Below are 27,713 nucleotides of genomic sequence, written 5' to 3'. Positions count from 1 at the left end.
GTGACGATTAAACAAGACTCAAAAACCCATCAACACAAAACACTGGGTCAACGATCCAGGCACCCTAACAAAGGCTTTTAGGATCTGCTGATAATAACAAATTACAGTCAGTCCAAATGTGAACATTGACATCCAAGAATGTCCTTTATTGGTTAGATACAGAGTTGTACTGTCTGCATTTTAGACCAAGAACACAGATGGACTGAAGGAGGAATCCTCCTTTGTCCAGTCTGCCGGGGCAAACTGTGTGAAGTGTGAAGAGTGGACCCAGGTGAGGTCATACCACAACTCAACTTTAACTGAAGATGAGCTTTTTATTGAGGCAGGAAAAGGTACAAAAATAAAATGGTGAACACAATGCAAAACTAAACAATGTCCTAAACTGGGTAAACTAGAAAGGAAACATGAACCATGAAAAACCCCGCTGAATAGAAAAACAGACAAGCAAAGCTCTAAACATTGCAATGTGGTATGGAAGCATGAATGGCCTGGAAAAACTGCAGACGATCAGACAAGGAAAGCCTGAAAACACACGGACTAAATACACACAGGAAGATAATGAGGGAAGTGGGAACACATGGGGAAACAGCTGACACAGATGCACATACCGACGTTACAGGAGAAACGTAAAACTAAACACATCGAACACAGGAACACAGGACCTCTTCAAAATAAAACAGGAAACATAATGAGACGCAGACACGACAACATGAACTTGACAACACAAGACATGCAGACATGAAACACATAAAGGACAAAGGAGACTTACCACAGGGGCTGAAAGCACAAGGGGAATCTAATAAACAAAAGAACTTAGATAACCTAATGAACAGCCATCTTTAAACAGAGGGGGGCTTATAACACCATGTGCCACCTACACTACAGCTCTGAGATCCCTTCCCAGGTGCCTCAACCCCCACTCACATCTTGCATCTGATGACCTCGATAGCTCATAATGGTTTGACCTGAAACATCTGGTAATAGTGGTTCAGTGACCCATTAAAGGACAGTCTCAAGTAGGGTTTAAATATCTGAGCTGTCAGATGTGTCTATCCCCCCCAGCACACACAGAGGTATATAGTGCCACAGCTTCACAGTTTCGATCGCCTCAGGTCTTTGTCCAGAGCTTGCATGGGTTCAGCGTTCTGGGAGCTGAGGAAGGTGTGGTCCTGGTTCAGGTAGGTAGTGATGAAGTCTGGAAAATGTCTCTTTGCGATCACCTCCTGGAACATGTTTGCTGCTGTGTGTAACCTCTGTCTGAAAAAGAAAGATAAAATCCTGAAAATAGCTTATTCAGACTGCCCTCTGGCAGAAATGTTGCAGCTATCTTGCAACGATAAATGGTAAATGGGTTGGTTTTTATATAGTGCTTTGCTGCTCTGAGCACACAACTTGCATCAAACACCCACTCACAGATTCAGACATTTTCAGTGCACTTGTATAAGTGTTTTCTGTCTATAATTGACACACATCCATATTCTGGTGGATGCATCGGAGAGCAACTTGGTGTTAGCGTCTTGTGCGAGGATATTTGGCATGCAGATGGGGAACGAACCACCAACCTGCTAGGTGACCTGCTCTGCCGCCCTATTTTATCAGAGCGAGAAAAGAAAAAGAAAACATCATCTTACATATGCTATAACATGCACGTTTAGGAAAACCAAAACCTGCAGGTTTTCGATCTCACCCTGGGTCAACACACCTGAATCGCATGATTAGTTCATTACCAGGCCTCTGGAGAACTTCAAGACATGTTGAGGAGGTCATTTAGCCATTTAAATCAGCTGTGTTGGATCAAGGACACATCTAAAACCTGCAGGGACACCGGCCCTCGAGGCCTGGAGTTGCCCACCCCTGGTCTAGTGCATCCTATGCTAAGGGAGGCAATAAGCACTGAAGCTCCTTTCCTTAGTATTTGGAGAATTGGAACTTTAATCATGATCGCCACACAGATACTTTCAGGTCGTGTCTCTCAGTTAAGAACCTTCCTAAGCCAAATGGACTATTGGAACTGTTTCCATGAAAGGGTGTACGTGGTCTACAACAATGCTTAGGAAGGTGGTATGTGTCAAAGTAACTGCAAAAAAGCAAACAAAAACAAAACAAAAACAAAACAAAAACTAAAAGGTGAGTTTGCATCATAAGCAAATTAAGGATGTTCAGAAATTATAGGTGTCATGGATGTGGTGTTTCAGTGAAAACTCTAAAAGGTTATACATGCATCATGAATTTGAAAATTAACCAATGGGCTGCTGTCAGTGCTTATACAGCTGGTGCACAGCTCAACTGACCCATCGAGTTTTGTCGTGCAAAAGCTGTTGCACAATAAAATGTGCAATCAATACACTGAAAAATAGTTGCATGTTTAATCAACTGGGAATTTACCCAAATGTATTTATTTAGACAGAGATCTTGACAGATATATATATATATAGATATATATATATATACAGGAACATCTGTGCCGAGTATAATCTGGAAGTCCCGAGGTCAAAATGGGAGATGCCCCCAAGGGTGGTGGAGAATGACCGAGCTAAGATCCTGTGGGACTTCCAGATACAGACGGACAAAATGGTGGTGGCTAACCAACCGGACATAGTGGTGGTAGACAAACAGAAGAAGACGACCGTAGTGATCGATGTAGCGGTTCCGAATGACAGCAATATCAGGAAGAAGGAACACGAGAAGCTGGAGAAATACCAAGGGCTCAGAGAAGAGCTCGAGAGGATGTGGAGGGTGAAGGTAACGGTGGTCCCCGTGGTAATCGGAGCACTAGGTGCGGTGACTCCCAAGCTAGGCGAGTGGCTCCAGCAGATCCCGGGAACAACATCGGAGATCTCTGTCCAGAAGAGCGCAGTCCTGGGAACAGCTAAGATACTGCGCAGGACCCTCAAGCTCCCAGGCCTCTGGTAGAGGACCCGAGCTTGAAGGATAAACCGCCCGCAGGGGCGTGCTGGGTGTTTATATATATATATATATATATATATATATATATATATATATATATATATATATAATTCCCCGCTCGCGGAACACACGCACACACATATACACTTACACTGATAAGCACTCACTCATCCCCCCTCCCCTTCCAATGCCTTCGATGCTTGTTGCCTCCTGGGAACACGAGGCGGGTCTGGGCCCGCGCTGGAGAGTCGGCGCAGGCAGGATGGCTGCTGTGTTGCCTGGGGTTACTCCTCATCCCCTACCCACCTCTGTTGCTGGTCACATGCTCTATAATGTTGTGCTGTGGACATTTATGTGCTTTCTGTGCAGAGGAGTTTTTTTGTTTCCTGTTCTCATGCTGTCCTCCTGTAGCCCAGCATGAGTAGAGGTCTCTTTTTTTCCTCTTGTACTTTCCCATTGCAACTAATCTAAAATGCCACTGCATGTGGCGAATAAAATTTGAACTTGAACTTGAACATGTTGATGCCGTCCAGCCCCACGCACGGGGCGATCCGCGGTAGCTCGTTAACGGAGATTTGCCGTGTTGTGGCGTTAACGTCATTTCAAATTAACGCTGACAGCACTAGTGGGAACACAACGAATATGACTGCACATTTACTCCGACATCATCCTAGTGCAAAGACAAGTGGAAGCAGACAAAAACAACAAGCATGCATGCTACAAACTTTACCCGAGTCATTTAGACAGCCGTTAGCACAGGATTCTTCTTATGGGGACCTGATATGTTTAATATGCTGCTGAGAATATAGCCCAGAAGAAGAGTATAGTATAGCTTTTATTTTGAAAGAGCCATTTCTCTGTAATACACTCTCTTTTCCAAAGATGAGGGATTCCTCCATCAGATAGATTTATTATTTTATTACTTTGTTGTTTCAGCAACATTAGATTTAAAAACTGTACTTTTGAGTTAAAATATATATTTATAATTTTAATAAATGACAAATTAAAAAGGCATGAACATTTTTTTGTATCGAAAAAATATCAAAAAATATCGTAAAATAAATCCGCTTGGCATCTTTCTTGGCCTTAAGACAACAATTCTGATGGCTAAAGATCCAAACGGGACACAAAAAAGGAAAAAAAAAACAAAAAGAAAAAGTATCGAACCGAACTGTGAATTTTGTGTATCGCTACACCCCTAATATATATATATATATATATATATATATATATATATATATATATATATATATATATATATGTATATATATATATATATGTATATATATATATGTATATATATTGTCAGCTGAATGGTAAGAACAAGATCCGGGCCATCAACACGTACGCCCTGCCCGTGATCAGGTACCCTGCTGGGATAATAGGCTGGCCAAAGGAGGAGATAGAAGCCACTGACATCAAGACCAGGAAGCTCCTTACCATGCATGGAGGGTTTCACCCCAAATCCAGCACCCTGAGGCTGTACGCTAAGCGGAAGGAAGGGGGCCGGGGACTGGTGAGTGTCAGCACCACAGTCCAGGATGAGACAACGAACATCCAAGAATACATTGGGAAGATGGCCCCAACTGACCGAGTGCTCAGTGAATACCTCAGGCAGCAGAAACCCAAGAAAGAGGAGGGAGACGAGGAACCATCATGGAAGGACAGGCCCCTGCACGGTATGTACCACCGGCAGATAGAGGGGGTGGCTGATATCCAGAAATCCTACCAGTGGCTGGACAAAGCTGGACTGAAAGACAGCACAGAGGCACTAATCATGGCAGCACAAGAACAAGCTCTGAGCACAAGATCCATAGAGGCTGGGGTCTATCACACCAGGCAAGACCCCAGGTGCAGGCTGTGTAAAGATGCCCCAGAGACAATCCAGCACATAACAGCAGGGTGCAAGATGCTAGCAGGCAAGGCATACATGGAACGCCATAACCAAGTGGCCGGCATAGTGTACAGGAACATCTGTGCTGAGTATAACCTGGAAGTCCCGAGGTCAAAATGGGAGATGCCCCCAAGGGTGGTGGAGAATGACCGAGCTAAGATCCTGTGGGACTTCCACATACAGACGGACAAAATGGTGATGGCTAACCAACCGGACATAGTGGTGGTAGACAAACAGAAGCAGACGGCCGTAGTGATCGATGTAGCGGTTCAAATGACAGCAATATCAGGAAGAAGGAACACGAGAAGCTGGAGAAATACCAAGGGCTCAGAGAAGAGCTCGAGAGGATGAGGGTGAAGGTAACGGTGGTCCCCGTGGTAATCGGAGCACTCGGTGCGGTGACTCCCAAGCTAGGCGAGTGGCTCCAGCAGATCCCGGGAATAACATCGGAGATCTCTGTCCAGAAGAGCGCAGTCCTGGGAACAGCTAAGATACTGCGCAGGACCCTCAAGCTCCCAGGCCTCTGGTAGAGGACCGAGCTTGAAGGATAAAAAACCGCCCGCAGGGGCGTGCTGGGTGTTTTTTTTTTATATATATATATATATATATATATATATATATAACAAATTTTAGCAAAAGAGGATCAAAAGAACATGGGTGCTCCATGTGCCTTTTTCTTCAAGCATTTTTCTTTTTTACTTTATTTCGGAGTGCACCTCAACAATAACATTTAACTAATTAATCACAGTTTAGCTAAATAAAAGGACCTGGCTTGCATCAGTCACATGATGACCTGATGACTATTAACCAATGCCCACTCTTGATGTCAGAGCACCAGGATGCAAACTTGTGGCCATAGTATATACAGTATTCTGGAGAATACTGTATGTGTTGTGTGTGTTCTATGTGCATGTATTTTTTGTTACAGTCTTACCCTACTATGGCCACCTCTTTCCTTTGCCCTACTAATATTCCAGTTTCACTTTATTTCTCACAGTTTTTCAATCTGTTGCCTTATGGTTCAAAGTGCTGACACCAATCTTTACATTTTATTATTATTTTATAACACTTCCTTAATCAGCTACCATCTCTCCTGTGGACTTTTTAATGTCTACAGTCTCAGATCAACATAACCCTGCCCTGCAGCACTATCAGCCGCAGGAGCAGCAGCAACATTGCACCCCAGCAGGTAAACATGGGCTACGTTTGCTTTGCATTGCCCCCACCTGATGACTCTGTGATGCAGTTCCATATTAGAGTCCTGATGAATGTGGTTTGTTGTTATTCAGCCTGGTTCTATGTGCCCCTTTTAACTTTGAGCACCCCCCTTCAAACATCTCTGCACAGCCCTGACCAACACTCTTGAAACAAACTGCATATTTGTTGATTATGGCTCAACAAAAATTATTGGATGACAGAAAAAAGAAATCATGCGACTAAGACAAACTCGGGTTTCATTAAATCTTTCTGCAGTAAAAGAAGCAATAGAAAGGTATCCCAAAAAAATCTGTCACTTTTCCATTTTTTCCACATTTTCTGTGACATTTAAAAGCATTAGTAGCATAATTTGACAAATCTTCTCCATGCTGAGATTATGGTGAAAACTCTCATTTAATCAAAAAAGTTGGTGCAAATATCCTGGGACACAGGATTCATCAGTCAATTAAAAATTAATTATTATTTACATTAAGAAGGCATTAAACATATATATTGTATTCTTCAATGAAGGATGTCACTGGAACCACTCACCTACCATATCCTCTTCAAAGAGGGTGCATTTGCTTACCTAACAGAGCCACAGTGGGGACTGAGGTCCATGATGAGCTCCTTGATGAGGTCAGTCACCAGCTGCCTGCTCACCACCCTGCCATCGTCCTCCAGCCGGGTCTGATGACGGACCCACTGCCACACCTGACAAAGACACAAAGCAAAACATGGTCTTATGATCTATGATCACGGCTCATGTTAAGTTGGCTCCTCCCATTAAATGGTAAATGGCCTGCATTTGTATAGCGCTTTACTTAGTCCCTAAGGACCCCAAAGCGCTTTACACATCCACACATTCACACCCTGGTGATGGCAGCTACATTGTAGCCACAGCTGCCCTGGAGCGCACTGACAGAGTGTGTGGAGGTGCACGCAGTTTCCCCTCTTCCATGGTGTGAACGAGTGCATGTCTATGTGTATGCTGTGACACAGGTGGAGACGGCGGATTAGCTTCCACTTCTATTGGGTGGAAGTTGGTAGATGTGGATTGCATGATTGGATGGACTGCGGTCTGTTAACCTCCAGCTGACAGCCACTTTGCATCTCTGCACCCAACACAGAGGCAGCAGTTAAATAATGTTTGTAAATACGTATCCACAGTACATACAGAACAGCTGGCAGCAGATTAGTAGCAGTGAGAAGTGTTTTTTGTTGATTTTCTTTTCTTGGTTATTGCTTATGGACCTTGAAGATTTGTTATTCAAATCTTTGTTGTTTTGGCATTGCTCACCTCTGAAGCAAACACACTGCTGTCTGGCATCCTGAATTTTTCTGCATTGCTGTCCTTTACTTGAGAGTGGGGAGTTACATTTCATAGTAGGACTAGGTTACCCCTAGCCCAGGGGACACTAGAGTAGATGGAGTTTAAGTTTGATAGGAAGATAATCTTACACACTTAACAAACTTCATGTGCCTGTATCCTTAAATGTCAAGAATAAAATAGCTGAAGGAGCTCTGTGCACAAAGCTGGATGAAAGGTGTTGTTTGGTAAGCAAGCTCCTGTAGAGGGAATTCAACTGGGTGCTGTTGCTGGTAATCTTGCCCCACTGCCTAAATCTCCGTCCTCAAACAGGTACATCTACAGTGGAGCCACAGCTGTGTGCATAAAGGAGGTGGAGTTAACAGGAGCAGTTTGAGGTCAAAGGCATTCATGTGTAAGAGATGAAGATGGAGCAGCTGTATGCGACGGTCTTTCCACCTCTCAATCAGCCCTTCTAAAAACTGGCCAAAGAACATTTGCTCTTTAAAACAACTAATGAGTGCCAGAATCTTACAGGCTGAAATTTGAGAAAAACTTCCACCCAGACCTGAGTGCCCAGTAATTCAAATACGGTGAAATCAGTGAACGGTGAGTGTGAAGACTGTGGAGTGATTTGTGGTCCAGAATGTGTTTTGCTTTACTCAATATTGAAATGCTTCTTGAAACTTTGTTCTGTACATGTTTTATATGAGATTTCCAGCTTATTTTGTATCCAGTATTACACCAAGACCCTTATGTTCATGAAGTCTTTCAGTTTCCACACAATCTAGATCAATCTGCACTTTGACTTTAATTGAGGATTTACAAATAACATCATTTTGGTTTTACATAGTTTGTTCCTGTCAAACTATACCCAGCAGTTCCATTAGATTACCCCAGAACAAAACTATTTGTGTCATCTGAAAATAAAACCAGTTTTAATATATCAGATACTTTACAAATGTATTTTTATAAATAAGAAATAGTTTGGGGCCCAGTACAGAACCCTGGGGAACACCAGAACAATGTCCAGCACAACAGAGCCAGCAGTGCACGGGCAGCAATGCATTTCTTACTTGGAAATTCCGACACACTTCACATTTAAAGAAGAAAGGGATGAAATCTGACCGTGCAATGCAAACTCTGTTTGCCAGCAACCAAGCTGCTCTCAGCGTCAAAAGACTCCAACCTGAAGAAACATCTGGAAGTACGTTCTTTTTAAAAAAAACTAACATTAGCCTACTGCAGCTAGCTTGTTTTAGTTGTGGTAACTACCTGGGTTACGTGCCACTTCAGTATCTTGGATGTACTACTGCTGTGTGATTTATTACTATTAATGAAGGCAGCATTACAACCTGCTAGCTGCAAATAATCATGTGCAGTTCTGAAAGCAGACAGAAAGAAAACATATTACTGATACAGAAACAGTTTTCTGTATGAGATCGCTGCAAAAAGTGCAGCCTTACCTAATGTCCACCTACTGTTACTCCACCAAGTCTAACAGTCTGCAGTCGATGAACTAACCTCAGCTAACAATGTTAGCTTGGTTGCAGGTAGCCTTCAGTAACAGTAATAAGTCACACAGCAATAGTACATTCATGTAGCTGTAAAAGGCATGACAATATATCAAGTAATCCAAAGTATTCAGAACACGTTACTCACATTAAGTAACTTCATGGAATATGTTACAAACTACTTTTTTACAAGTGACCTTCCCAACACTGACTACATGAAGTAATTAACCCACAAGCAAAACCTATTCAGTGATACTTTAAAAAAAATGCCGCTAAAAGGAGAAAGAAGCATGCCACATGACACTGAATGAAAAACAAAAACAAACAAACAAACAAATTACAGGGTGCATCTTAGTCACTGTGTTAAATATGTATCTATTAGAGCAAATTTAAAAAAGAAATGTGCTTGTTTCCCAAACAACATTGTCAAAAACATTTAAATATATGCTAAATACTAATTACTTGTGGGTGTAGATCAAGCTCTACATGAATCTCAGCAACATATGCTCTGTGGTGCTCGCTTTGAGAACTCACCTGCGATCTAGAAATTTCTGCTGTGGCAGAATCTTCAACCTGGCCTTTGTAGAAGAAGTGGCCTTTACCTTAGAAACACAAAATGGTATCAACATACATGTATATAGCATTTAGTGCATTAAGCATTTTTCCATGGATAATATAAAAGTACAAACCTGATAGCCAAGCATTAATAAAGAGCACACCAACTGCAATGTTATACTTCAAACCATTAAGCGTGACTCCTCCCTACGAAGAATACAGCACACCAAAACGTTTTATATATTATATTATATATATAATTCTAATTAAATATCTTTAGGAAAAGAACACAATGTTTGATTCATCATCTAAAATAAATGAGGCAAAGTGGTTATTCTGTGGACAGAAAACTATATCGTATGCATCTGGTATAGAGGATGTTTTCACTCATGCCTAACATCATCTAGATGTGAAAGCCTCCCTCTTCCTGTTGGATGAAGTCTTCCTACCCACACTAAAATCTGATGTATTTCAATCAATTAAATGTAATGCTAACTGTAATATTACTGTTAAAAGTTTGAGGTGTGTTCTGCAGTTCACTAAGAGCAACCACTAACTGAAGGCATGGATAGCAAGTCTTCAGGAAATACAGTCACGTCATTTCGGAGCTGGTCAAGCTGGTTATCTCCTTCGGTGTGGCCCTTGAAGAGCTGGAAAAGATGAAGAATTGCCACACACTTTCACATTTGCCAATCACTGTAACTTTATATGCATATAAAGCTTTATATGTGTCAGCGCTCACTTTCTGCATGGGCTCAACCAAATTTAGGTCATATACCATGAAACCATCCACACCTGCAGTAATCTCTAATAACTTCAACCTGAAAGGTGGAAAAACACAACTGGATCAGCGGACATCACTGAATATGTATTCAGATTGTATGTATTGTCATATTTTCATATGCTATACCCTGTGGGGAAAACAATAATGAACATTTCTTGAGTTTAATAAAATGCACATATACCAAATACAGACGTTATACACACACACTTATCCACGCACACTGACACACAAACACACACTGTAAAATGTAAATAAAAATAAAATGCTATTTGCTAATCTCAGAAACCCATATTTTAGTCACAGGCTAACTGGCAACATGTCAGTAACATGGCACGTACTGGAGAAGTAAAGAAGTAAAGATGGGGGTAGGTTCACCAATCTATAAAAAAACACCATCTACAAATTCTGGAACAATTTCAGAATCCCAGGAAGTTGATTCTGTTCATCTGGAAGTATTATTTTCTGTGGGAGAAACATCTGTCAGTCATCCAGGGGACTTTTACAATTTCAGTTGATGCATGCAATTATCCAGATAAGGAAATCACAAAGTGGGCTCTGTTCGTTGGATATGAAATGACTGGGATTTTAATCCACTGGGGATTAAAATGGGATCGACTTTCTGAGATTTCCTTACTTGAGTGGTTGAGTTTGCATCAAGGTGATTTCAGAAGGTTGTGAGGACTTGAAGACCTTAACTACAGTACATAATCAAAGGAGAAGTCGAGGTCTTGTCAGGGTCTGGAACAGGTCGGGTGGATTTTTCTGGCTGCTCCTTCCTCCCAGCCTGTGTCTAGCTGTGTATTTGACCAGTATATGTTGACTGGTATTTTTAATGTGTCTTAGTGTTTCCTGTTTGTTTGACAGTGTCACATCCTATGTTCAGTGTGTTCAGTTTTCCTCCTCTCTTGCCATTATGTGTATTTGCCTCAGCTGTGTTCCCCATATGTTTCTTCTTCCTCCTCCCTCATCACCCTCTTGTGTATTTATGTTGTATGTTTATCCCAAAAGGTTGATTCTGTTCATCTGGACGTTTTCAGTGGGAGAAGTGTTTCATCACTCATCCAAGTGACGTCTTCAGTCTCAGCTGACTGCAGGTTTCAATCTTATAAACAGTACTTTTGCACAATGACTGAAACCAGCCCACTGAAGGAACGATGGGTCATTAATATGCAAAGTGGCATGCCCATCGATGAACAACCACTGACCAAAGCCTTGCCAGCTGGAGAATCAGCCGAGCCTGTCCAGCCCCCTGCAGCCTTCATGCCACCACCTGCTGCAGAGGTCAAGGCAGGCGGTCCCTCGCTGCCTGAGCATGAGGGACACCCATCACCGGAGCCTGTTGCAAGTCCTGTGCAGGCCTGACCAGAGAAACCAGAGCTGGATGGGTGAACCCCCTGAGAAGGTTCGTCACCTCTGCCGGGCCCCTGTGAAGTACCGTTGGCCACGTGGTCGACCACCAACCATGACACTGCCACTGACAGCTACTTCTCTGTCTATTTACGCCCTGTGTTTTCCACTTCCCACACCCATGTGCTGTGAGTTTCTCCATGTTTCTGGTTTCCCCTCATGGCTCCCTGTTCCAAGTTTTAGTTTTTAGTTTCCAGTTTCTAGTTTGTTTTTCGTGAGTTTATTTTTTGAGTGTCTTTTGCACAGCACAATAAAGCTGCTTCTTTAAGTTCATCCCTCTGCATCCTGCCTGCCACAGCACCAAGCATGACAGACCCAACCCTGCTGACATCTACTGAAAGAAATCCACAGAGGCTCAGAGTGTCAGAAGTACATACAGGGTTAAAAGTATTCATAGATTTCCATTAATATTTGTTTAAATGTGCTTTAGCAAGTTGTACTTCAACAGAAGCTTTTGGCAGCCATCCACAAGCTTCTGGTGTATTTCTAGCTTCATATATGACTAATAAGCATAGTTCATAAATTTTCAATGAGGCCTAGGTGGGTGCATTGGGAAGGCCATTCCACAAACTTAATGTTAGCCTGCTTTGTCCGTTCCCATCACAGTTCTGATGTGTAGATGAGTAAGTTGTTCTATTGGACCACCCGGTTATTTCCAGGTTTTGACTGTCAGCTGTTGGATTAAGGTGAAATGGAAGAATTCAGAGTGAAAACTGTTTTATTCATTATTCTATCCCCTGTGCACCAGAATCAGAATCAGAATCAGAATCAGAAAGGGTTTTATTGCCAAATGTTGAGCAGGTTTACAACATTAGGAAATTGCTGCGGTGCTTCAGTGCAAACATAGTGTCATAAATAGCACTTAAATAGACATGAAAAAATAAAAGTAGGAATAAGAATTAAAAGTGCTACGTGGAAAGATATGTGCATGAGATATACATGAGATATATACATGAGAATAAGAATTAAGAGTGCTACGTAGAAAGATATATACATGAGTGCAGGTGGTGATCAGTGCCAAACATGGAATGATGCAGTGAACACAGCGTAGGGTCATGTGTTAGTGGTGGGAACAGTCATATGGTTATTGTTCATGTGTCCAACAGCAGAGGGGAAGAAACTGTTCTTATGGCGAGAGGTTCTGGTGCGAATGGACCGGAGCCTCCTGCCTGAGGGGAGCAGGTCAAACAGACTGTGTCCAGGGTGAGAAGGGTCAGCTGAGATCCGAGCTGCACGCCGCAATGTCCTGGAGGTGTACAGGTCCTGCAGAGATGGGAGTCTGCAGCCAATCACCTTCTCAGCAGAGCACACAACACGCTGCAGTCTCTGTTTGTCCCTGATAGTGGCTCCAGCGTACCACACGGTGATGGAGGAGGTGAGGATGGACTCGATGATTGCAGTGTAGAATTGCATCATCGTCCGTGTTGGCAGGTTGAATTTCTTCAGCTGCCTCAGGAAGTACATCCTCTGCTGGGCTTTCTTGATGACGGAGGTGATGGTGGGCTCCCATTTCAGGTCCTGGGTGATGGTGGTACCCAGGAAGCGGAATGAGTCCACAGAGGTGATGGGGGTGTCAGTCAGGATGATGGGGGGGAGTGGGGCTGTGTGCTTCCTGAAGTCCACAATAATCTCCACTGTCTTCTGGGCATTCAGCACCAGGTTGTTGTGGCTGCACCAGGACACCAGACGTTCAACCTCCCTCCTGTAGGCAGACTCATCCCCGTCCGAGATGAGCCCAATGACGGTGGTGTCATCTGCGAACTTGATTAGCTTGACAGACTGGTGGGTGGAGGTGCAGCAGTTGGTGTACAGGGAGAAGAGCAGAGGAGAAAGAACACAGCCCTGAGGGGAGCCGGTGCTGATGGTCCGAGAGTCCGAGACATTCTTCCCCAGCCTCACATGCTGCTTCCTGTCCGTCAGGAAGTCAGTGATCCACCGGCAGATGGGATCAGGCACATTCATCTGGGAAAGCTTGCCTCGGAGATGGTCTGGAAGGATGGTGTTGAAGGCAGAGCTGAAGTCCACAAACAGGATCCTGGCGTAGGTTCCTGGGGAGTCCAGATGCTGCAGGATGAAGTGTAGGGCCATGTTGATGGCGTCATCTACAGACCTGTTGGCTCTATATGCAAACTGCAGGGGGTCCAGGAGGGGGGTCGTGAGGGTCTTGAGATAGGAGAGAACCAGGCGCTCAAATGACTTCATGACCACAGATGTCAGAGCCACGGGTCTGTAGTCATTTAGTCCAGTGATCCTAGGTTTCTTGGGGACAGGGATTATGGTAGAGGACTTGAAGCAGGCAGGCACATGACATGCCTGCAGTGAGGAGTTGAAAATGCCAGAAAACACTGGGGCCAGCTCGTTTGCACAGTGTCTGAGGGTGGCAGGAGACACGTCGTCTGGGCCGGGAGCTTTCCGAGCATTCAGACTCTTAAACTGCTTCCTCACATCTGCTTCATGAATATGAAGAGTTGTGGTGGGAGGAGGTGGTGTGAAATCCTCTTTTGATGGTGGGCTCCCAGTACCACCAGTACCACTGTCAGCAAAACAGTCTCAGAGCATGACTGTACTGCCACTATACTTGGCAGCTGGTGCAGTATTCTTAGGTTTGAAAGCTAAGCCTAACCCTAGTGAAGCTAACCCACTTCTTCTTCTCCTCGTTGTTTCAGTGACACTGGTGTTTCATTTCTAGGTAAGCTTGGTGGTTCCTGGGTTGTTCCTGAACATCCTAACACATTTTCTCTCATATAAGGGTGGCAGTTTGGGTCTTCTTTCAGACCTTGGCAAAGTGGGGACACACCCCAAAATGTATTTTTATGTACAATTGTTTCAATTGATGATCCTGGATTAACGGAGATGTTCGCGCGGCACTGGCGGCACGGAACACCGCCTTTGCCTCCGCGAACACATCGGACTACAAACACGCACATTACCAACTCCGGAAGACGATCAAAGCAGCCAAACGTGAGTACAGGGACAGGGTGGAACAACAGTTTGACAACCCTCGGAGTATGTGGCAGGGACTAAACACGATCACAGACTTTAGAGGGAAAACCAGCACACCGCAGACCACGGCCTCTCTGTGTGAGGATCTAAACGTATTCTACGCTAGATTCGACACAGCGAACACCATGAGACCGGACAGTGTGCGCACCGCGGATGACGTCAGTGCGCACACTGTGTCTGAGGAGGATGTGCGGAAGTGCTTCAGGAAGGTGAACGCACGCAAAGCTACTGGTCCGGACGGGATTCCCGGCCGCGTCCTCAGGTCATGCGCGGCTCAGCTAGCTGGAGTGTTCACGCACATCTTCAACCTTTCCCTCTCTCTGTCTGTAGTCCCAGCCTGCTTCAAAATGGCCACCATCGTCCCTGTACCCAAATCCTCCACCATCTCCTCATTGAACGACTGGCGACCTGTAGCCCTGACCCCCATCGTAAGCAAATGCTTCGAGAAGCTGGTCAGGGACTTCATCTGCTCTGCACTACCCGACTCACTGGACCCTCTACAGTTCGCATACCGCCACAACAGGTCCACTGATGATGCCATAGCCCTGACACTACACACTGCCCTGTCACACCTGGAGAAGAGAGACACGTATGTGAGGATGCTGTTTGTAGATTACAGCTCAGCATTCAATACCATCGTTCCCTCGAAGCTGGACAGGAAACTGCAGGATCTAGGACTGAGCAGCTCCCTCTGCAGCTGGATCCTTAGCTTCCTGTCTGACAGACGCCAAGTGGTCAGACTGGGCAGCATCACCTCATCCCCCATCACACTGAACACTGGTGCTCCACAGGGGTGTGTACTGAGCCCTCTCCTGTACTCACTCTACACCTACGACTGCACAGCCACTAACAACTCCAACATCATCGTGAAGTTTGCGGACGACACTACAGTGGTGGGTCTTATCACCAACGGTGATGAGACGGCTTACAGGGAGGAGGACAGCGCCCTGACCCACTGGTGTCAAGACAACCATCTCACCCTCAACGTCGCAAAGACAAAGGAGTTGATAGTGGACTTCCGGAGGTGCAGAGAAGTACACACCCCCATCACCATCAACGGCGCTGCTGTGGAGAGAGTGAGCAGCTTCCGGTTCCTTGGAGTACACCTGGCTGAGGATCTTACGTGGTCAGTACACACAAACAAAACAGTGAAGAAGGCCCAGCAGCGCCTCTTCTTTCTCAGGAGACTGAAAAGATTCGGCATGAGCCCCCGCATCCTCAGGACCTTCTATCACTGTGCCATTGAGAGCATCCTCACTGGATGCATCACCACCTGGTATGGCAACAGCACCGCCTACAACTGCAAAGCTCTCCAGCGAGTAGTGCGGTGCTCTGAACGGATAATTGGAGGTGAGCTTCCCTCCCTCCAAGACATCTACAGGAAGCGGTGCCTGAGGAAAGCGGGGAGGATCATCAAGGACTCCAGTCACCCCAGCCATAAACTGTTCAGACTGCTTCCATCAGGAAGGAGGTTCTGCAGCATCCGGTCCCGTACCAGCAGACTGAGAGACAGCTTCTTCCACCAGGCCATCAGACTGCTGAACACGTCATAGACACCTCAGCTTCACTACTGGAACTTTAACATTATGCACTCCACACTGTATATAAATGCCACTTGTTTTGCACATATTCAACTCTGTATATTTTATATATTTTATTATTATTATTATTATTATTATTTTATTTTATTTTTTTTACTATTTAATTTGTAAAAATGTGTATACATACACACACACACACACACACACACACACACACACACACACACACACACACACACACACACACACACGTAGGAAAATATTTAGTATACACATCCAGAAATGCATACACTATTATATATTGTACATATATTTATTAGTTTCAGGTTGGCCATTCTTGTATTTTGCTCGTTTGTGTTGTTGTGTTTGCACATCTCTGTTGCTTGTGGGGCTCGCACACAAGAATTTCACTCGCATGTGCTGTGCCAGTGTGCCTGCACATGTGATGTGACAATAAAAGTGATTTGATTTGATTTGATTTGATCCTGGAATCTGCAGTTTTAGAAATGGACTGTACACTTCTGGATTGGCCTTCCCAAAGCCCCAACTTCAACACTACTGAAAATGTGTAGACTACGCTTATCCTTATAAACCAGGAAACCAAATCATTTAAACTCTACCAATTCTGCCAAGGAGAATGGTCAGGTATCTAGCAAAAACAATGCCAGGAGCTTGTTGATGGCTAAAAACAAGCATCTAGTCAAGGAGTAATTTGTCATTGCTAATCAAATATTAGTGGGGTGCATATAGTTTTGATGCTTTATGTATATTTCTGACGCTGTGTGGATCAAACAAATTTAAATATTAGACAAAGATAACACGCAAGAACTATGTGTTTATTTTTAAGGGGATAAGTCCAAACCTACATGTCCCTGTGTGAATAGGTATATAAAGGCTCCGAACCGTAGTAAAGGGACCTCTGGCTAATACGTCGGGTTCGTGTCGGGCTTATAGCCGAAAACTAGCTTTACTTTGTTGTCTGGGTCAAGTTTTAGAAAGAGGCGTTGAAAGGCTGCTCCAACAGAACTTATTGTTTCAGAGGAAAACAGGAACACAGCGTACAGTCGAGTCTTAACAGCTTACTTACAACTGGGCTCGTCAGGCTCTCTTCTTGGCTGCAGTGGTTATTATTATATTTACTTGCTTCCAGCTCCCGTTTCTGCTCGGTGACAGCTCGTACTTTTCCTTTTTCTCCCTCCTTCGCTCACAGACACATGACGGGTATGGCAGTCCATTCTCCCTGCAGCACGGACTACACTGCCCATCAGGCTGCATGCTTTAGGGCGATGCCTGTAACACTCTGCCTTCATATTAAATCATTTTTGTGAATAATTCTTTAACGTATTTCTTCACGTCATTATGCTGCTGCAAGCAGTGGTGACATGGGCGGCGAGATTGAGTCACAGACATTAGAGCCTCTTAATGCCTGTTTTGTTTGGGTTTCCACCAGCGTGGAACCGAAAACAGAGAGGGCATAGCCGAACATATGAAACAGGAAAAGACCGCCGTGTAATCCCTTTATTTCAACGAAGTAACTGTATTCTGAATACCACCTTTTTAAACGGTAACTGTAACAGAATACAGTTACTCATAGTTTGTATTTTAACTACGTAACGGTGGTACATGTATTCTGCTACTCCCCAACACCGGCTATGAGTCTTTCATAGTGCATTGGAGGAATTCTGACCCACTCGTCTTCATAAAATTGTTGTATTTCAGCCACATTTGAGGGTTTTCAAACATGAACCACCTGTTTAAGGTCATATAACCTAAGCATATCAATTGGATTCAGGTCAGGACTTTGACTAGGCCACACCAAAGTCTTTATTTTGTTTTCCTTGAGCCATTCAGAGGTGGACCATTCTCTTGCTGCAGGACCAACTGCACTTTAAGTTGAAATCACAAACAGATGGCCGGGCTTTCTCCTTCAGGATGTTTTAGTAGACAGCAGAATTCATGGCTCCATTTACCACAGCAAGCCACAGCCCCAGACCATCATACTACCACCACCACCATATTTTACTGTTGCTATGGTGTTCCTTTTCCGAAATGCTCTGTTACAGTTACGCCAGATGTCACGGGACACGCATCTACCAAAAAGTTAACTTTTGTCTCGTCAGTCCACAGAGTATGTTCCCAGACGTCCCAGAAGTCTTGGGGATCATCAGAATGTTTCCTGAACTGAGACGAGCCTTTATGTTCCTTTTGCTCAGCTGTGGTCTTCGTTTTAGAAATCTGCCATGCAGGCCAGTTTTGCTATTTCTTATGGTGGAGTCATGAACAGTGACCTTAGCTGGGGCAAGTCTTCTGTACAACACAGGGGGGAATTATTTTTTTTACACAGGGCCATGTAGGATTGATTTTTTCCCCTAAATAATAAACACGTTTATTTAGAAACTGAAAAACACTTTTTCACATACAGTCTATGTACAAGCCTGCATGTTCAGGCTGTGAGCATGCAAGTATCTAATGGGAGATATTTCTACCTTGTGACAGAAGCCAACACTCTCCTGTAGGTGTCACTGAGTGGGTCTTCAGGCAGCAGCAGGGCAGCCATGCCTCCAGTGGCCAGTGCTCCTCGCCGATGACATGTCTTAACCAACAGATCCATGTAGCTGCGCAGAAAATGCTTCTCCATGTTCACGTATTTATGGCGGTCAGGCAACAGGAAGGCTGGTCGATGACCTGGAGAACTTCTTCAATTCAGTTTGACTTTTTGATCATGTTCTTTGTTGTACACTTTATGTACTGTGAAAAGTTGCTGGACTGTTAAGAGTTACTAAAGTTTCCACTAGGCTGCGGTTTAACTCTTAAGTCCCAGGAATATTGACTAAAAGGAAATCTAAAATATTATTTTGTAGTCAGATTTAGATTGGAAACATAATATCAAGATTATTATATTATCTGAAGTACTATGGCTTTAATATCAATATGGAAATCAGCTGAATTTCAGTAGAAGATCTGTGGTTTCACAAGAATTGGTGCAGAAATGAAGGAAAAAACCTAAAATGACAGGGGTGTGGTCTCTAGCTCTGCTGCAGTGGAGGGGTGGTGCAGGGGACCTGAGACGAGAGAGCTGCAAAGCTGACTGTCTGGAAAAGGCCTCGTGCCAAACCACAAAGAAACATTTCTGTGTGTCCAGACTTTTCACAGTCCGACCCTCAGGCCACGCCGCCCGCGCAGCCGATTTAGTTGCTGGCCCAGATGCTGGCAGAGATAGTGGCCATGCAACGCGAGCAGGCAGCTGCCCAGAAGGATCAGCTGCACAAGCTGCGGAAAAAGGCTGACGGGCAGATGCAGGTGCTGGAGCGGATGGTCAGGGTGACCCCGTTGCTGCCCCCCCTTGCTCTGGAGGTGACTGTGCACTGGATGGGGAAAGGTGATGACCCACAGGTTTTCCTGAAGGCATTCTGGGCCACAGGGGAGGTGCGCCAGTGGCCTGCAGCAGAGTGGTGCACCGCGGCTGCTGCCGCTGTTGTCAGGGGAGGACCAGACGGCACCGCCTGCCACCAGCCTCACGAGGTAACTTCTGGGACATCTGTCCGGCTGTGCTGGATCGCCTGGAAGATCATTGCTGGTGGTTCTGGGCCAGCCAGATGAAGGGGGATGACCGGCCATTCACGTGGGCCTGGAAATTGCATGATGTGATGAGGTGGCTGCAGCCTGAGCCATCAGAGGGTGAGGCCCATGTGTTGGCAAAGGTCAAGCAGTTCGTGGAGAGGCTGCCCGGTTCCACTGCCATTGGTCAGCGAGCCTGGAGGCTGCGCTCACCCTGGCTGTCCACCTGGCAGCCATGGCAGAAGGAGCAGAGTGGGGCGTTCTTTCCCACTCCCACATCCACCCCCGAATGTCAGTTGGTTAGCCAGCCGGCCATTGCAAAAACGCCTTTGCACTCACTGCGATTAAGGGCGATCCCATTTAAACGCTTAGGTATGGACTTAATCGGGCCATCACCAGAGTGCAAGTGGCTATCACTTTGTATTAGCTCTGGTGTATTATTAACGCGATATCCAGAAGCATTGCCACTGCACACCATTTCTGCAAAGAGTGTGCTGCAGGCACTGTTTCAGTTCATCTCCTGGCCGGCATCCTGAAAGAGATACTGACTGACCAGCACCCATCATTCATGTCTCACACACTAAAAGAGGTGTATAAATTAGGGGGCATTAAATCTGTTCAGACCAGCGGCTACCATCCTCAGAGTGACGGGCTGGTGGAGCAGCTCAATAAGACTTAAAAGTCCATAAGTTCATTCACAAGGATGAATGAAATTGAGAGTGCTGGCTAGCCCCTCTGTTGTTTGCAGTGCTGGAGCTGCCCCAGGCATTTGGGCTACCACTTGTGAGGCGTGCAGGTGCGCCCACAGGCGCAGGACATGGCTGCCATTGGATCCTGCCCCATCCCAAGACCAAAAAGGAGGTTAGGCGGTTCCCTCAGCCCTTTGACTGACGGGTCTAGGTTTGGCCGGATGCGGCCCCGGCCTCAGTGAGGCGGTGTGGTCTCTGGCTCTGCTGCCATGGAGGGGTGGTGCTGGGGGCTCAAGGGGCAGCGCAGGAAAGGCTGATGAGGCAGGTGTTGTGCTAACGAGGTCTCCTTCCTTTTAGTAACGCCAGGGACCTGAGACTAGAGACCTCAGAGTGTGGAGTCAGATGCAAAGCTGACTGCCTGTAAAAGACCTCGGTGCCAAACCACAAAGAAACATTTCTGTGTGTTAAATAAAAGAAACAGAAAACAGTCACCTGAACGCTGCGTGGGGTCCAGATTTTTCACAGACTACAATCTAGAATTTTCAACTCACCAAACTTATTGACAAAGGAGGCTGAGTAATCCCAGATGCCACAGTTGAGTCCTGCTGAATGCTCTTGCAGCTCATAGAGAATCTCCTCCATCTCAAAGGCTGCTAACACATTTTCAATCAGCACTGTGGCCTTGATGCTGCCCAGAGGAAGACCCAGCTAGACACATGTGAGACATGGATTCAGTCAGATACGTATAGAAGCAGTCAACAATGCATCCAGTCCCTTTAGGCTCTAACTGTTGTGGTACTGTCCTGGCTAGCATGTCCCTGTAACACTGGGACAAGAACAGAAGGATCACGCTTTGGACAGTTTACACCAGGCTACTGGAGAGGAGAGTGCATTGGTTAGTCAAAGAGTATGTTGCACTAACAGCCTGCGTTTTGAGATCTGATGTGTTTTCAGATTCAACATAATTCTATATACCTATATATAACTGTTATATATACTTGGTACACAGTTCCTGGGGTTCAGTAGATCCCAGGAATGACATGTGTCTGTCCAGAGAAGTCCCAGAAACACCGAAGATGCTGCACATGGCCTTCAGTTCACCTCGGCCTCTTGTAGAGGGCCTGAGGTTAAAGGATAAAGGAGCTTTTAGCTTTTCAGCTCCATCTTTTTTCTCTTTTGTTTGTTAGTCTTTATCAACCACTTCTTCCACATTAAACTCTCTTCTACAAGGTGCATGAGAGCACAGGGAAGGTAGGTGGCAGGCCGGTGTTAGGCTGCTGTCAGTGCTTGTAGGGCCAGTGCACAGCGGCTACAAGCCAGAAACACAAGGCATAGTACAAAAACAAGTTTATACATAAAGACCAAAAACAGTGCAAACCTTCTGCTGTGTCCAAACAAATATTTTGTTCCAGAGTCTGGCCTCCATGTAGCCCTCCACCTACAGAACAAAGGATAACAGTGCAAACCCAGATAAATGAAATCATCAGCATGTTTGAACATATGTAGGTTTGCACGTGTGTTACTTTGGACAGGTAGAAAAAGGGTCCACTCTTGTGTTCGAACAGTGCCTTTCCACAGTGAAACATGAGGAGCCCAAAGTCAAAGAGCGGGCCAGGAGCTTCTTTCCCCTCCACCTGACCACAGAAAAGCACACGTGTTGTTTTCCTCACCAGTCCTTTCATGTATATGATCCTTAGTACCACTTCTGTTATTTCAGTGAATTTGTGCCCCTTATGTCTATGTATTCAGACCACATTCGATTGCTTCCAACAAAACAACCACTGTAACAAACTGATGAAAATTCAATACTACCATCATGTTGTGCTCCACCATATTCCACGCACGGGGACGCAGCATCAGCACGGGAGCCTGAGATACATGTGGAACATCTGCAGACGAAGGACGCCAGAGGAATAGCTTATGAGAAAACATGGTAAAAATAAAAACAGCTTTTTTAAAGGATTTTTCTACGGATTTACAAGTTAAAACCTCAATGTAAAAAAGTCAAAGGGTTACTCTCAGGAGCTCAGGGAATTCCAGCACAGTGAGAGGATGAAGGACACATTTCCTTGCTGCTAAATATTCCACATTCAAGTCTTATATCAAAGTAGGAGTGGACGAGAACAACAGAAACAAAGTGGTAGCCCGGGTCATGTGGCCCATAGTGTGCAGAAGTCACCAACTTTCTGCAAAGACAGCAGCTACAGACCTCTAAAATTCACGTTCAGATTTGCTCCTTCTCACAAATGTGTTTTTGGAAGAACGGTAACATATTCCCATAAATATACTCCTAAACCTTCTAGAAGTTCTTCCCAAAAGAGGTGAAGCTGCACAGTGTAGAAAGATATCATATTAAACCCTATGGATTAAGCCTGGCTGTCACTCAAGCTCATATGTATGTGAAGGCAGACGAGTAAAGACAATATAATGTTCTTTCTTTTTACTAAGATTGTACGGACTGTGTCTCTCAGAGTAAACTGAAGATAAAGGTGAAGTAGAGCTCTTACTGGGAAACAGGTTATGCACTGCTTTAAAAACATTGTAAATGCCTTTGATCTGGTTGTAATACGTCGGGCAGTTTCCATCATCAAAGTCAACCTGCAGAAACCAAAAAGAGCTCTGTAAGAAAAAAGTCAGCAATGACTCAGAAGAAACAACATTAATATATAAATTTAGGTAACGATGTCAGACATGATTATAAAAAATCAATATTAAGAATTCGGTTTTTTAACAAACCCAGACTGTGCAGCTGGGAGGTGAACAGTGTTCAAACTGGTTGGCAGACATTCGATTAAACGGTCTAAGAGGAAACTAATCTAGCGAGGGTGTTGGTTCTGGTTCAGCTAACTCCTCCCCATTTTATTCACCTGTTTGAAACAACCAAATAAATAAATTTCACCAATGTAAAACACCTAATGTGTGACCAAAGAAGACCAAGGACTGTTGAGCAACTATGATCCTACAGATGGTAAATTCTGTTGTTTTAAACACTTCATGTTCTGTTGTCAGTAAAACAGGTTTATGAAATTAGCAAATCATTACATGCTGTTTGTATTTACAAGTCTGACCTTTTTTGGAATTGTGAGTTTGATAATGCTGAAACCAACACAAAACACACTGACATGAGCAAACCCAGTGTTAGCAGTGAACATTACACCTTTAGCTCTGCATTATTGCACCTGTGTAGCACCTGTATGCCTTGTGCTGGTGACAGAAGAGCTTTAATGAAGTGCTCAGTATCGCAGGGTGCCAAGTCTCCAATATCTACATGTCTCTTTTGGAGCCTTGAGGGGACGGGAAGGACCTTCCAGTCTGGGTCTCTCCTGATGTGTCTGGTACTTTCCAGGAAGCTTGGCAGATCACCTGTGAGATCCAGCTGGGCCTTTTTAGACACTCTCAGCTGTAGAATCTGAAGAGAGAATCACCCTGACTCAAACAAGTCCTTCGTTTATTCACAAAGAGGTTTTTTGGCTGTCCTACCTCGTCCACCTCCTCATCAAATGTGGAAATCAGCTCATGCAGGAAGTGGAGGGAGTCAGTGGTAAAAAGAGTTGCACATTCTTTTTCCAGGCCTAAAGGAGAAGGACACAGCTCCATACTGGACACTGGACAAAAAGGTTTGTATTCAGCACCATTCGAAACGTCCCTGGGATTCCCCCCCCCCCATAAAGAAAGGTGGTGTTGCCAGTTAAAATGCAGACCAGTAAACAGTCTGTTGTCTAGTCATTTAAGCAGCAAGAAAGGTTATTACTGTACAGATATATTTGTATCACTCAAAGGTAAAGATAACATGGCAGCCTGTGAAAACAATCTGTGACAGGAGCAAAGAATCCGTTTTGGCTTCGGTGTTATCCTTTTCTCAGGACGCCGCTCAGTGTGTGCGCTTGTTTGTGGGGCTGAGAGTAACCACTCCTTGTAACCCGCTGCATAAAGTCTTTGTGTACAGAACCAGATTAAATATTACTGAACATTTTTCAGTTTCCCAGCAACAGCTAGTTCAAGCACAGTGTGCTGATGCTACTAAGTACTTTTTGACAGAGTGCAGCTTAGTGAAGTCAGAAGTGCAGCGTCTGCATATTTTCTGTAGAGGGACGCACTGCTTCATAAGTGGGCTCCACAAGGTGGCACAGAAATGAAAGGTGACTGCAAGCAAGGTTTACGATGGCTTCTGTTGGCAGAGCACGAGGTTTAACCCTAATTACTTGGTGTTTGGTCAAAGGCATGAGGACCTTTAGCAGTGCTGCAGAATCAGGGGTCTCAGATGAACTACCTGTGAATTTCATAGATTATGTTAATGGTTTCTGGCACAAACTATGTGGCAGGCACTCAAAACAGAACCTGGAAAGGTTTCAGGTCAGGATGAAATATTTCAATGAAGCAGCAGTTTAATGATGGTGACCAGGTCCTGGCTTTGTTTTGCCAGTTGTAGGAACACTGTATGAGTCTCTGGGCCAAATACTGTGAAACAGCAAACGTCAGAACAGAATGATCTCATATTTCTCCAGACCGCAGGAAGAAACGTTTGTCACGTTAATTTGTTGAGACCATATCATGTTTGTGCTTTATCTCTTGGTTCATCAGGCTCTGTAGACTCTCCTTCCTCAGCAACAGCTCCACCTTTGACTGCTTGGACAGCAGCACAGTCACAGTCACACATTTGTGTGGGGCAGGAGCACCAGGTGGATCTTTGCTGCACGGTCAGTTGAAGAATTCAAAAAACGTTTGATGAAAAGTAATGAAAGTAGCAGCCAGGTCCTTATCAAATCCAGTTGATGAATGAATTATCGTTAAGTGTGACAACCTCTATAACATCAAAAAGAGTTACATCTGAGACTCGTTTAACATGCTATCAAAGTCCACGGCAGTACGACCAGAAAAAGACCAAACAGGGTTTGTCAACATTTCAGCTTGTAGCTCTGCAGCTGTTCATCATGTTCATTATTCACTTGGATTTTATTTAAAGATGAGAAGAGAAGAGAAGAGAAGAGATGAGATGAGATGAGATGAGATGAGATGAGATGAGATGAGATGAGATGAGATGAGATGAGATGAGATGAGATGAGATGAGATGAGATAAGATGAGACCATCACCAGCAGACAGTTGTAAACTAAACACAAACCTTTGTTTTGGCTGAATGCAAAGTTCCCGAAACTCTGAGTCTGTGAAAAGAGAACAACAAACGAAATTTTTTGACTGACAGAAAAGATACAAACAAAATAACTTTACAACACGAGAAGAAAGGGAGGACTGAGGCTGTAAATGTACACATGAGGGAAACCAGAATAATGAGATGCTGCTGGAATTAATCCAAGAAGACAAATGAGACAGAAGCTACCAAAATAAATCAGGAAGTAACAAAAAGAGCAACGGAAACAGAGAATTAACAACACACAGAAGACAGTAGGACAGGAAGACTGAGCCTCTGGGACTTAACTCAAACAATTAGCAATAATTAGTTATATAAGGAGACAGAATTAAAACCAAGCATAAAAGCGTGAGGGGAAAAGCTAAAATAAAACACTCAAAATGACCAGAAGAAAGAACTAATTAAGCAGAAACATACAATAATAAACACAAATACAAGAGTAAAGGTTAATGGTAGAAGAGGGTAAAGGACCCAGCACCATAACAAGTTTCTCAGTTATTTGATTTTGGCTTCATTTTTGTTGATGAAATAATAACACAATATTTTACACACTATGCAGTTCTGAGAAAAATAATCATTTCATTTCAAAAACAGACACGTTGGATTACTGTGCAGCCTACAGCACAGTAATCCCAGCTGGAAATGCTGCACCAAGATACAGCTGCTGCACATCTCATGAAGCTGTTCAAACTCCATAATAACATCTCTCCATCGCTGCAGCCGTTTTGCTCGTAAAGCTACATTCAGTACGGTGCATGTCTGTTTAGCTGCAGAATAAAGGAGTACTCACAGACGTGCAGTGACGGTGCTCTGCTCACTCCACAGACGTGGACTTTGCTTTGACGACTAGTTAAACAGCAACACAGTTGTTTGTATTCAGAGTTGAAAGTCCTTAACTACAAGTGGAAATTCAGCATGCAGCCAGTCAAACATACAGTAAACACTATTCAGTCACATGCTCAAATGAACAATGTTATTTATGTGTAATGAGCAAAACTGTGGTTTTTCTGGACAGACTGGACAGTTACTCTTGAGTTTGGCATGTAGTGGGTCAAGTATAAAGAACAACACTCATGTTATCTGGATGTTATCTGTTTTTGCTGGACAGTACTGAGGCACTCTGTAAGTTGGGGGAAATGCCTTCCTTCTTGTAGTAAGTGCGCAGGGAAAACATACAATACAAATCAAAAAACACACCAACCCATTTGAATCAAATAGCAGCCTGGAAGGGAGGTGAACCATAAAAGGTGCTACAAAGAAAAGCAGATGCACCATCAATGTCAAAAACACACATTTCAAAGGTGAAAATACGGTTTTACAAAAGGAGCACATCATGAACAACACTCACCTTTTCCATAACGTAGGGTTAGAGGGGTGTCCTCATTCTCATTCTGTTGTAATGCATTCGCCCTTTTCTTCATTCTCAGGTTTGCCCCATTTCCTCTCGTCACCTTGCACACATTAAATAAGGACTTTGTACAGGGTGGGTCATTCATATGGATACAGCGTAACAACATGGGAATGGTTGGTGGTATTAAAATCCTGTTTGTGGCACATTAGTATATGTGAGGGGCAAACTCCTCAAGATGGGCGGTGACCATGGTGGCCATTTAGAAGTCGGCCATCTTGGATACAACTTTAGTTTTTTCAATAGGGAGAGGGTCATGTGACACATCAGACTTATTGGTAATGTCACAAGAACAACAATGGTGTGCTTGGTTTCAACGTAACTTTATTCTTTCATGAGTTATTAATAAACAAATAAATGTTTCAGTTCTATGAAGCTTTGAGTATTTTGGATCAGTAGCTGCTGTGTTTGTTGCATCATATTGCTGTAACTGTTTATATGCTTTATATATTCTGAGCTAAGTTGATCTATAGTGTTACATCATATTCTATAAGGATGTTATGTGTTTGTAGACTTTCTGCCCAGTTTGACCCATTTAGCAGACGTCAGCCTGTTTAAGGCTCTGATATCTATTCTGTGTGACTTACAGCAGTTATGACATGGTCTGATTTTCTCACCCAATAAAGGAATATTTCATATATCAGTCTACTCTTCATTCTATCAGACACAGTTATCACAGCTCCTACATTTGCTTTTTACACATGTATGTAAGCATTGAGCCACATTTAGTAATGCCAACATATTAAACGAACAATATTTGTCTCTTATATGTAATGCATCTATAGATACACTGTCACAGA

At 44.1% G+C, this 27,713-nt stretch overlaps 1 protein-coding gene across 1 annotated transcript; it reads right to left on the bottom strand.

Annotated features, from left to right (window-relative positions):
• Positions 1–124: 124 nt before the first annotated feature.
• Positions 125–27,017, bottom strand: ugl (ureidoglycolate lyase). The gene is made up of 17 exons (XM_085414581.1): positions 26,854–27,017; positions 26,296–26,755; positions 25,479–25,518; positions 23,839–23,963; positions 23,549–23,767; positions 22,866–22,956; positions 22,171–22,247; positions 21,882–21,992; positions 21,737–21,796; positions 20,910–21,066; positions 18,598–18,796; positions 10,119–10,197; positions 9,934–10,026; positions 9,511–9,583; positions 9,356–9,423; positions 6,588–6,712; positions 125–1,257 (listed from the first exon to the last, which is right to left on the bottom strand). The coding sequence occupies exons 4-17, from the start codon at positions 23,953–23,955 to the stop codon at positions 1,092–1,094; spliced, it is 1,635 nt and encodes a 544-aa protein (XP_085270707.1). The 5' UTR covers positions 23,956–23,963; positions 25,479–25,518; positions 26,296–26,755; positions 26,854–27,017; the 3' UTR covers positions 125–1,091.
• Positions 27,018–27,713: the final 696 nt, after the last annotated feature.

The sequence above is a fragment of the Rhamphochromis longiceps genome, linkage group LG2 (assembly GCF_057381845.1).
Source record: "Rhamphochromis longiceps isolate RC_006_pf linkage group LG2, R_longiceps_female_GT1.1, whole genome shotgun sequence".
Taxonomy (NCBI): Eukaryota; Metazoa; Chordata; class Actinopteri; order Cichliformes; family Cichlidae; genus Rhamphochromis; species Rhamphochromis longiceps.
This window is presented reverse-complemented; position numbering and strand designations above follow the sequence as displayed.

Excerpts from the sequence above, each read along its gene's own strand:
- ugl (XM_085414581.1), bottom strand. The coding sequence starts at position 23,955 with ATGGAGCTGTGTCCTTCTCCTTTAGGCCTGGAAAAAGAATGTGCAACT. Across the intron at positions 21,067-21,736 it reads TTGTTTGGACACAGCAGAAG|CTGGGTCTTCCTCTGGGCAG; the intron begins GTTTGCACTGTT and ends ACATGTGTCTAG. Across the intron at positions 10,027-10,118 it reads TGGTTGAGCCCATGCAGAAA|CTCTTCAAGGGCCACACCGA; the intron begins GTGAGCGCTGAC and ends CATCTTTTCCAG.